The sequence below is a fragment of the Solea solea genome, chromosome 17 (assembly GCF_958295425.1).
Source record: "Solea solea chromosome 17, fSolSol10.1, whole genome shotgun sequence".
NCBI classification, from domain to species: domain Eukaryota; kingdom Metazoa; phylum Chordata; class Actinopteri; order Pleuronectiformes; family Soleidae; genus Solea; species Solea solea.
In genome coordinates this window covers 13870428-13883359 of record NC_081150.1, presented here as the reverse complement: position 1 = coordinate 13883359, position 12932 = coordinate 13870428, and the positions used below count along the sequence as shown (strand labels likewise).

Genomic DNA, 12932 nt, shown 5'->3' with positions numbered 1-12932 from the left:
TTGATGGCATATTTTAATTATTTACGTCTACAAAATTACAGCTCGGCGGCATGTTACTTTATCACCGCCCGTAATTAATTTCTCTCTTTTTTTTTTTTACGGGCCGCATATGTTTCGGGGCACATCATAGATATCATTAATCAAGAGCCACGGGACTGGGTCACAGCATTCAGATCATTTGCAAATGCCACTGTCTCCAGGCTACTGAGGTGCTGGTAATTTACATGCCGACAACAAGGCTCTCCTCTATTTTCTTGCTCTGCGATCTTTCTCCAAACTCGGCTTTTTTTTAACCCCTCACCTTGTTTGCCATCTTTTTTTTGCAATCAGTCTAACCCGTTTATTTCATTGGTTTTTAACCGCCTCTACTTCATTATCACTTATATATCCCATTCATACGCCGGACAAATATATGTAAAAATAAACAAAAATACCTGGTGCATAAGCCACCCACAGATATCCATTTGACACACCTACACAAAGAGGAAAATAACCACTTCATACTTTAATGCTCTCTCTCTCTCTCTCTCTCTCTCCCTCTCTCCTCCTCCTTTATCTCTCCTCTCCTCCTCCTCCTCCTACAAGCTCTTCTGAATTTGAATTAGATTTTGCATAATCAGTAAGTGAATGCATGGGAATTGGTCTTGGCAACACTGTTGCACAAGCATATTGGCATTTTATGGGATTTCACACCGTATACATAATGCAGCGACGACAGAAGAGAGGCTTGGAGTGCAGGAGTTATGCAAGCCGTGTTCGTTTGAGTGGGTGATTGATGTTTTATAAGAAGGTAACCAGTATTTTTGGGATGTTTTGTCCTTTGTTTGGCATCTTTTTACAAATTTTTCTCTAGCCAGCGACACAATAAGAAAGGACGGTTTTTATTGGGATTTATTTCTCGGCAGCAAGCTAAAAAGAGAGGATTCTGGGGCACCATCAGATTTCCCTGTGCTGGTCTGCGTTGCAAAATAAAATGTATAGATTTGGTCATTCAAGAGGTCTGACCTTGTGTTGACAACACACACACACTCACTCACACAGGTGTGTGTAATTGTAATTACTCTGGCTGATTAGAAATGGGCGGGGCCTTTGTTGGGAATTTCTGTACAGCGGCCAATAAGAGCTGTACAGAACAATCTGTCCCGCCCACACACAGGTGCTACACAATTAACCAGAGAGTGGAGCTGTCACTCAAAGCCGACTTCTCCACGCCCACAAAAACCCGAGAAGATGTGTAATCAGAAAAACACCTGTGTGGGCGGGACCTTTTCTTTTTCACAGCGGACGTTTTGAGACACCGATAATAGCGTTCACCCAGAAACTAAGGCTTTCATTAGGTTTGTTTTAGAGCTGAAACAATTACTCGATTAATCGGTTGTTAACTAAGTTAGGTTAACTATTTTGATAATCGATTCATCGGTTTGAAGCTTTTTTTTATGATTAAAAAAAGATATTTGAGAACACCATTAATTCCAGGTTTGACAAACACGGATCAATGTTTTTTTTTAATGTTTTCTTAAATTTAATGAACGATCACTCGATTAATCGTGAAAAAAATGACAGAGTCATCGATTATGAAAAGAATATTTTTCATAATAATTTCATGCTCTAATTTGTTTTCCTACTGTGACTGTGTCAAAATGGCTGCCATGAAAAGGGCCCATAGATGTACAGAGGATTTAACCCTAACTTGCAGTATAAGGCGATATTAATGGGATATTTCAACAATTTTGCACACGTGAATAAACTTCCTCATCCCAAGGAGGGAAAACATAGCCTTTAAAACAGTTATATGGTGTTTTTTTTGGTTTTAAAAGACCTTCTGACGTACAAAAACCTGTTCATACTGAGTTTTAATGCCATTTTCTTTACAAAAACGGTGCATTGGGGTTTTTAAAGACCAGACAGGCAAATGTTCTTACTGTATTAGCCTTTATTAAAGAACAACAGCATTATCAAGCAACATTAAAGAGTGTTTTTTTAAGCATTAATGCCACCATTAAGTGTTAATAATAAAAATATAACCTCCGTTTACCTATTCCATGGACACTGAGGTGACCTGAGGAGCACATGCTTTATAAAAGACAATTCTTTTGCTCATAATATTTTGAGCATTACAAAAACTGCAATAAAAATATATATATATTATAAGCAATGTACACACTTTGTACCATACTGGCAACTCATCTTATGTCTTGCTAATATTCTCTACTCACCATTTTATACACAGTCTGTCTAAAACGTGCCAATATCTGCTGTGAAGTTGCACAGGTCTGAGTAATGTGGCAGCGATTACGGTGCCAGCAATAACTTCCCCTCTCTCTCTCTCTCTCTCTCTCTTTCTCCCCCCATTTCCCCTCCGCAGCGATCGTTCTGCAGCGCCATGATGGACGAGCTGCGCGTCTCTCTGAAGTGCCAACGCCGCCTCAAACAGAAGCCTCAGCCGCCCGTCATTGTAAAGACTGAGGAGGTCATTAACATGCACACGTTCAACGACAGGAGACTCCCGGGGAAGGAAACCATGGCATGAGGACTGACGCGTACCCCCCAAAAACAACAACGAGTAAAATACACAGAGGGGAGACTAAACGCTGACTCCACCACTAACTGACGTCAGCAGTCCAAACAGGATTTTCTTATGTAGACAGATGTTTCCTGTGGAAATATAAATAGCCGAGCAGTGTCACCTCACTGTGACGTTCACGTTTTTGAAGGAAGTTCAGAGAGAGGGGAATTTGGACTTTGGTTGGGGTCGTGGTTTGTTGCCGATGACGACGAGTGTAAATTGAAATGATCCGTGTTGGTGTTTCGGGATGAAACATGAGTCTGGTCCACACTAGACGTGGATTTAAACACACAAACACACACACATATAACACATGTACGCACACAGACGCTCATGTGACACATGTTCAGACAAGGAAAATCTATTGTGACAGTAACACCAGATGTAGTTTTTTCTGTTGATGTCAACGCCCTTTGTCTTACCTCCGTGTGTGAGTGTGTGTGTGTGTGTGTGAGAGAGAGAGAGAGAGAGAGAGAGAGACCCCCGTGTGTCTCACCCTGCAGTGGCTTGAGTTTCTTGCAAATGATTTGATTAAAAAAAAAACACTAATCTCCCGCCAACAAAAGGGAAGCGGCAGACTGATCCAAGTGGTTTCCTATATGAACTGATGATGTATGTAAAAGTGATATGTAGTTTGGGATCATCTGCGCCGAACCTTGTCGACCGCTCGCCATCGTTTTCTTCTGTAACGCCTTTTCTCGTGCCAAAGTTCTGCCATTTGTATAAGAACTTCCTGTCCTGTCCTGTCACGTCACGCCTCTTTCTGTTGGACGCCTCTACAGAACCGTCTGTCCTCGGTCCTTGTTCACGTTTTGTCCTTGCGCGCCACGCCGTCCGCGGTTTTCACTCTGTGTCAAATGATGTGGTTTAAAATGCAGTATTTCTACAAAAATGTTTGTTTTTGTACAAGAACAAGAAGTTTTGTAGTACTTTGTATCATGGTAGCCGCCCCCCCCCCCCCCCCCCCCCAACCCCTCCTCCTGCCTGTGGATAAAAATATGTAGCAGATACCAACTCAAGCCCTCAAACCCTTAACACCTGGTGGCTGTAACGGGGCTTCAAACTCTGCTGTTCAAGGTTCATCACGCTCTCTTTTTCTCATCATGCCAAACAAAGAGCAAGAAAAGTCTTTTTTTTCTGTCACTTTCCCTGTGGGGCATGCTGTACATAATGTCTGGAGACAATGTGGTGGATTTTGGTATGTACAAAAAAAAAGAAAAAAAAGGGGTGAGTCATTGTAGGAATACGACCCGGCAGCAAAGTCCTTCTGACATGTGTGGTTCGCCAACACTCGCTGTGATGAGTCACCTTGAAAGACATAATAAAATATCCGACTGTTGCCTGGATTCAACTCAGATACCAGGCAACGCCGTTTGCTTCTCATTTGGCTCACACTCAGTTTTTACATATTTAAATAATTATACTGTATAGTGCAATATAACCTTCGCAGTATGTCGGTATAAATCTGTTATAAACTCATTTTTGGAAGGAATCTAGAAATGACATTGTATTTTTTTTTCTCCATTTAGTATAGATTTTCTGGAATTTGCCAACAGCGACACTTGATGATGACGATCACGTGATTTGATGGATGGTTTGGCTCGAGTTTGGCTGCTAAACGGACCTTTTGACAACTATTAACTGAAATCAAACGCAGCTGATGTGGCTAATAAACTACAGATTTAAAGGAATACTTTACCAATTTGCATTTAGCTTTGTATTACTATAATAGGGCTAGTATTTTGGAAAAATTGTGCTTCCCAACCTCAGTTTTCCCCTAAGTCGAGAAATATCTTCATTCTTTTCTTTGTTACGTGCCCACCAGTGACACTTGGTCCTGTTAGCGTAGCTGTTAGCAAAGATGGCGGACCCTGTTTACATTCTGGGACTGAGGTCCTGTCGGAAACTGAGGTTGGGAAGCAGAATTTTTCAAAAAATACCACCCTTATTCTAGTAATACAAAGCTAAATGCAAATCGGGGGTCAGGGTCACACCGTTATTGTTGCCAGAATGATGTGCAGGGCGAGGACTTGATGGTGGCTCATGGACGGAACAGATCACTGATCCACTGATTGTCTCCAAACATGTCATCTCTCCATCGCGTGACAGAATCCCACGTGGCCCCACCTGTTCGCCTGTTGTCTGTTAAACTCTTGCTCCATGTTGTGAAATGACAAGCAGACTTGGTACAGGCCTCTACGTCACTGAACCCCCTCCCTCCCGTTTGCCCATTTAATCATTTCAAGGACTAATTTAAAAAAAACAAAGAAAAAAAAACTCACACGCTCATTGGCCAAACCCTAGTGACGACATCTCTGCTGTTTATGAATCTGATCCGAGCTAATGATTTCCTTGCCACGACCACTTATTCTACGCGTTCTGAAAACCCGACAGGGACGATGCTACGACAGGAAGTCGTTGGCTCTGGACCAGCGTTGCTTGTCATTTTCCACCTCCTGGCCTGAGCTCAACTGATGGAATAATTGCAAACATTTAAGTAGAAGTGACTACAAAGGCTTTGCTGTCCTGTCAAAAAAAAAAAAAATTCAAAAAATGATGATGACCTGATAGGATTTGACATTGATGCAAGGTTTTACAAATAATGTCATTAAAAAAAAGTCATAATTGTAGTTCTGCCTTATGTTCTTTGCACAGAATCGCCTTCTTATTTGTTTTTGTTTTTTTAAAGGAATGAGCAGCAGACAGAAGACGGGACGTCTCCTGGTATCTCATTTAAGAGTGCATCAATACCATCAAGCATTATGGCGAGCGTTATGTCCTGCGGTGTTTTGAAATGTCAAGCTCCTCCTATTGATTTAATGCCCAACGACTCGTTTTGTATTATCTAAATGAATACATTAGGTAATTGCTGGATTGGTAATCAAATAAGGATCGTAAGCATGTTTCAGCAGCCGTTTTTTTTTTTCTTTTTTTTTTTAAGTGATTCGCTCGATGGGCCGTGTACCATTTTTTTCTAAACCGTCGCTCTCTGAGATCACAGAAAACGATGATGACGTAATGCCCATTCACAATGATTCACAGGAGACCGCACAGCCCAACAAAGGAAAATGAGAGGAGAGTGATATTTCGTTATTTCCCCTCACACAGGCGGCTTTGGGCTCCGTTTCTTCCTCTCTTCCTGAGAGTCTGCGAGTAATGACGAGAGCGGTTTGTGAGAGGCCGACCTCTGCCGCCACGACGTAAATGGCCAACCTGTCTGCCCTCCAGATTGACAGGCAATGTCAGAGCCTGTGTCGGCGTGTTCTGCGGGGACAGTTTAGTCCGTCACACTTATTTCCATCATATTAAGTCGTCTTCCCTCTTTCTCCGAATCAAGGTATCCTTGGATAACACCTTGTTCATTGGGCAATCAATGGCTGGCAATGCGTTCGGGACCAAAAAAATTGCTCTCTGAATGTGACTTTGGTTTGTCAGACAGATTTGATAGGCTAATAGAAGCTGCCAAGGGAAGGTTTTGTGAAGGAGGAAATGTATTCCACTTTAATAATTCAGGACGCCACAGTAGGAATCATGGAAGCCCACTTTGAATTCTCTTCATGGAACAATCATGTGCACTTGTAAAATGATGACCTACACTGTTATTGGGCAATGTATTATATTATATCCCATAAAATCTTGCGGTGTTTAAATAATTGCGTTTTTTTATATTAACCCTTTAACACCTAAGCCTCAAAATGTCAGTTTTTTTTTTGGGATTATTGCGCCCATAAAAGGGCCAATGAAAATGTCCTGTGAGTAAGTGCTTTGGCCCATTTATTCCAGAACACTTTGAATTTGACTGCATGTTAAAAGAGTGTACAGACAGTTTAAAGTCAAAATAAACAAAAAAAAAAGGCAATCTTCATTTAGATAAAAAACACGGTAGTTGCACATGAAGAAGGGATTTTGAAATTTAAACTGTATAAAACACATTTCCAATAAATTTTTTTGGAGTGTTTGTGCAAAAGCAGTCCAACAAAATGGAAACGATGTTCCTCAGCAGTGGTTTTATCACCCGAAAGCACCATTTTACATGATTAAGGTTAGTGTTCAGAGTGTGTGGCGAGGGGGGTGGGGACAAAGGTGCCAAACATATCCAGCTGATGATATGCACAGTGTTTAAGGGTTCATTCTGTGCAAGAAGTGTTTAACTTTACTGATGAACCATAAAAACAAATATTCCCATATAACCATTGAATCCAGTGGGTTTTTGTGAGCCATGCTCGTGGTAATGTTTGTCCGTGGAGAAGCCTTAACTCTCCCTCTGGACACGTCTCAACAGCTATCGGATGCATTCCCATGACATGTTAACCGTCTTTAATATGGAACGCCGTCACTTTGATCGCAGGTCATTTTTCTATCATTTACCTCACAAAGAAACAAAGGTTAAACTGAAATCGACATGGGAAACACGACATGTTTACACTTGTCAGCATTCAGCTCAAAATCTTCAAAAGTCACAGATAGAACAATATCATTTTGTGTATATCTATATATTTATATATATAGATATATAGATATATATATAGAGAGAGAGAGAGAGTCCATATTGCTTTGCCCTCATAACATCCAGATGAGACAAATTAAGTTATCTTCTAGGTCACTGAGAACAACTTAAGACAGCACATGCTGCACATGCAAATGACTATAAAGGCTCATCCTCGCGAGTGTCAGCTCATCTAAAATCTAAAAAAATGTTTTTACATTAGTTGTGTTAAATATAATACGTCACATGTTGCTGACGCTACTTAATCACAGTCCCACAGGTGTGGTATGGTACGGGCCTGCGTGGCTAATAACTCCACCATGTGTCATCACGTGGCTCGTATCGACAAAGGCCACAGACGGCCATATTCCTCAGCCGTGGAGCGTTTTCAGGTTCTCCTCTCTGTGAAGTCTGGCCGTGTATAATGTGAAATCCCGGGGAAGTGCAACAAGACGGGAATTGCAGGAGCTGGCCGAGGCAGGCGGGCGCTGGTGTTTGAAAAGTGATGATTTGATACGCATGAGGATCTTGCCCAGCAGAAGCATGTGCCTGCTCGCAGATAGCACAGAGAGGAGGAGGTGGTGGTGGTGGTGCTGGGGGGAGGGGAGGGGGTATTTGAGGAGCTACTGGGCCCACACAAAGGATTCTAATTGTTTTACTGGAGCTAAGTGCATTATCTGTGTGAGTGAGTCTCATTTGCATTTTGAGTCACAACCATTTGCCACCTGTATGAGTGTCCCTCGTGTACATGGTCATACATGTGCGCCTGGGGGAGGAACGGCAGTGACGGCAGTGACAGCGAAACCCTGTTTTGGCTGTAAATGAATTTCAATTTGACGAGGTGATCTCTTGTGTTGTACAGCAATTCATTTTTGGTTGTTTTTTTTTTTTGTTTTTTTTTTTGCCGTGGCAGATGTGTTGTGGTGGGTGGCAGCTGCAGAATGGAGGCGCGCAGCTTGCTAAGTGATTCACCCTGCTCCTGTCGTCTCCGTTACCCCACGAGTCTTTTCACTGACAATGTTTTCATTTCTATTTGCTTTATGTGTAACGAGGACGGTTGTTGGCTTGATGCTTTGACAGCTCGGTCAGCTCAGTGCCGGTTGTCTCTTCATGCAGAAGAGGCTATTTAATTTTCATGACCTTTACAACACTTGTTAGAAAAGTTGGCGTTTTTTTTTTTCATGATGAATATGCTGACGCTGCGCGGTCTGATCAATTCCCCCCGATTCGTACTTCAGCTCTGATGATATCTGCGGTGGTTGTTTTGTGCGCACACACAGTGTCGAGTGTAGTAGAACTAGTTACATCTGCTGAAGAGGGAATCGCTGTTTTGTTCACTCCTGTCAAATAGCACTCTCGTTCCCCCACCAAAATACCCCATTAGGTTTCTCTCAAACAAATGTACTATTTCTCTCCCTCTCTCCCCCTCTCTCTCTCTCTGCCTCATTCATACTGTTGATTCCACCTCAGGAGAAATACATCAGGCATAAGGCCCTTTTCTTTCATCAAGGCAGCAGCTTTAAAGTAATTTACCCCTCTCTCATAGGGAGCCAAATGGAGATGAGAAGATGTCGATCTTCTCCCCTCTGTGTCTGTCCCCTTTGATCTCTTTCAACGTGAATTCTCAATGCACAGAAAGTAAATTGGATTTTTTTTTCCTTGTCTTTCTCTGGAGCATGGTTGATCATACAAAATTGACCAGAAATGACTCCTAATGACCCCTATGTTTTACTCACAAAACAGAAAAGAAAAAGAAAAGACATCAAAACACACTCCTGGCCCATCATTACTGATAGTGCATTTTAATGAAGGATGAATAATTCAAGGTTGCACTTGGATGTAATGGCCCGGCGTACTGACGGTGTGAACATCTTCATGGAGGCGCGCCAAGTCTCGACGCTTTTGTGGACAAGGAGGTTTTCTTGTGAGAGAGACGCAAAGGCTTTGGGTTGTGTCTTGTTGTCTGTCGCATTAGCAGACAGCGGTTGTGATTTATCTTGTATTCCCAGTGTAGGGGCCCTCTCTCTCTCTCACTGGAAAGGTTAAAGCATACAGCCTGGAGGCGATACTACAAAGGTCAACACGCAGTTTAGGAATGAGGAATAGAACAGTGGAGATTAAGACAGAGGAGAAATGTACTCCCTCTCATATCCTCTCTCTGTGTACTGTCTTTGACGTCCTGAAAACATACCCTGTCCTCTTTCAAGCAAGTGCTATTTATCCTGTAGTTCTCCCTCTCATTTTCTCCCCCGTCTTCTTCTTCTTAGTGCCACTTCCCCGCGATATACCTCCAATATCACAAGAGGGGGGACAAAAGTGCTGATTTGCTGGCGTCATAAACTAAATTATGACTTTTTTAGGTGGTTTTGGACGACATACTATACTATGACTTTTTGGACCAATTTTGGACGACATACTATACTATGACTTTTTAGTCACATTTTGGACAACATAGTATACTATGACTTTTTTGTCACATTTTGGACGACATACTATACTATGACTTTTTTGTCACATTTTGGACGACATACTATACTATGACTTTTTTGACTGATTTTGGACGACATACTATACTATGACTTTTTTGACTGATTTTGGACGACATACTATACTATGACTTTTTTGACCAATTTTGGACGACATACTATACTATGACTTTTTAGTCACATTTTGGACAACATACTATACTATGACTTTTTTGTCACATTTTGGACGACATACTATATTATGACTTTTTTGACCGATTTTGGACGCCATACTATACTATGACTTTTTTGACCGATTTTGGACGACATACTATACTATGACTTTTTTGACCGATTTTGGACGACATACTATACTATGACTTTTTTGACCAATTTTGGACGACATACTATTCTATGACTTTTTTGTCACATTTTGGACAACATACTATACTATGACTTTTTGGACCGATTTTGGACAACATACTATACTATGACTTTTTAGTCACATTTTGGACAACATACTATATTATGACTTATTTGTCACATTTTGGACGACATACTATACTATGACTTTTTTGACCGATTTTGGACGACATACTATACTATGACTTTTTGGACCAATTTTGGACGACATACTATACTATGACTTTTTAGTCACATTTTGGACGACATACTATACTATGACTTTTTTGACTGATTTTGGACGACATACTATACTATGACTTTTTCGACCAATTTTGGACGACATACTATACTATGACTTTTTTGTCACATTTTGGACGACATACTATACTATGACTTTTTTGTCACATTTTGGACGACATACTATACTATGACTTTTTTGACTGATTTTGGACGACATACTATACTATGACTTTTTCGACCAATTTTGGACGACATACTATACTATGACTTTTTAGTCACATTTTGGACAACATACTATACTATGACTTTTTTGTCACATTTTGGACGACATACTATATTATGACTTTTTTGACCGATTTTGGACGCCATACTATACTATGACTTTTTTGACCGATTTTGGACGACATACTATACTATGACTTTTTTGACCGATTTTGGACGACATACTATACTATGACTTTTTTGACCAATTTTGGACGACATACTATTCTATGACTTTTTTGTCACATTTTGGACAACATACTATACTATGACTTTTTGGACCGATTTTGGACAACATACTATACTATGACTTTTTAGTCACATTTTGGACAACATACTATATTATGACTTATTTGTCACATTTTGGACGACATACTATACTATGACTTTTTTGACCGATTTTGGACGACATACTATACTATGACTTTTTGGACCAATTTTGGACGACATACTATACTATGACTTTTTAGTCACATTTTGGACAACATACTATACTATGACTTTTTTGTCACATTTTGGACGACATACTATATTATGACTTTTTTGACCGATTTTGGACGACATACTATACTATGACTTTTTTGACCGATTTGGGACGACATACTATACTATGACTTTTTTGACCGATTTTGGACGACATACTATACTATGACTTTTTTGACCGATTTTGGACGACATACTATACTATGACTTTTTTGACCGATTTTGGACGACATACTATTCTATGACTTTTTTGTCACATTTTGGACAACATACTATACTATGACTTTTTTGACTGATTTTGGACGACATACTATACTATGACTATTTGGACCGATTTTGGACAACATACTATACTATGACTTTTTTGACCGCTTTTGGACGACATACTATACTTTTTCTTTTTTGACCGATTTTGGACGACATACTATACTATGACTTTTTTGACCGATTTGGGACGACATACTATACTATGACTTTTTTGACCGATTTTGGACGACATACTATACTATGACTTTTTTGACCGATTTTGGACGACATACTATACTATGACTTTTTTGACCAATTTTGGACGACATACTATTCTATGACTTTTTTGTCACATTTTGGACAACATACTATACTATGACTTTTTTGACTGATTTTGGACGACATACTATACTATGACTTTTTGGACCGATTTTGGACAACATACTCTACTATGACTTTTTTGACCGCTTTTGGACGACATACTATACTTTTTCTTTTTTGACAGATTTTGGAAGACATATTATACTGTGACTTTTTTGACCGATTTTGGAGGACATACTATACTATGACTTTTTTGACTGATTTTGGACGACATACTTTATTATGACTTTTTTGACCGATTTTGGACGACATACTATACTATGACTTTTTTGTCACATTTTGGACGACATACTATATTATGTCTTTTTTGACCGATTTTGGACGACATACTATATTATGTCTTTTTTGACCGATTTTGGACGACATACTATATTATGTCTTTTTTGACCGATTTTGGACGACCTACTATACGATGACTTTTTTGACTGATTTGGGACGACATACTATACTATGACTTTTTTGTCACATTTTGGACGACATACTATATTATGTCTTTTTTGACCGATTTTGGACGACATACTATATTATGTCTTTTTTGACCGATTTTGGACAACATACTATACTATGACTTTTTAGTCACATTTTGGACAACATACTATACTATGACTTTTTTGTCACATTTTGGACGACATACTATATTATGACTTTTTTGACCAATTTTGGACGACATACTATACTATGACTTTTTTGACTGATTTGGGACGACATACTATACTATGACTTTTTTGACCGATTTTGGACGACATACTATACTATGACTTTTTTGACTGATTTTGCACGACATACTATACTATGACTTTTTTGTCACATTTTGGACAACATACTATACTATGACTTTTTTGACCGATTTTGGACAACATACTATACTATGACTTTTAGTCACATTTTGGACAACATACTATACTATGACTTTTTTGTCACATTTTGGACGACATACTATATTATGACTTTTTTGACCGATTTTGGACGACATACTATACTATGACTTTTTTGTCACATTTTGGACGACATACTATATTATGTCTTTTTTGACAGATTTTGGACGACATACTATATTATGTCTTTTTTGACCGATTTTGGACGACATACTATACGATGACTTTTTTGACTGATTTGGGACGACATACTATACTATGACTTTTTTGTCACATTTTGGACGACATACTATATTATGTCTTTTTTGACCGATTTTGGACGACATACTATACGATGACTTTTTTGACTGATTTGGGACGACATACTATACTATGACTTTTTTGACTGATTTGGGACGACATACTATACTATGACTTTTTTGACCGATTTTGGACGACATACTATACTATGACTTTTTTGACCAATTTTGGACGACATACTATTCTATGACTTTTTTGTCACATTTTGGACAACATACTATACT

The 12932-nt window shown here is 39.5% G+C and overlaps 1 protein-coding gene across 2 annotated transcripts in view; it reads left to right on the top strand.

Annotated features, from left to right (window-relative positions):
• Positions 1 to 3517, top strand: part of LOC131443537 (glutamate receptor ionotropic, kainate 2-like) — a 67033-nt gene extending 63516 nt beyond the window's left edge. For both annotated transcript variants that reach the window (XM_058613207.1, XM_058613206.1), the window contains exon 16: positions 2366 to 3517. In XM_058613207.1, the coding sequence (XP_058469190.1) occupies positions 2366 to 2530 (165 nt within the window). In that variant the 3' untranslated portion in view covers positions 2531 to 3517. The remainder of the gene's footprint in view (positions 1 to 2365) is intronic.
• The last annotated feature ends 9415 nt before the right edge of the window (positions 3518 to 12932 follow it).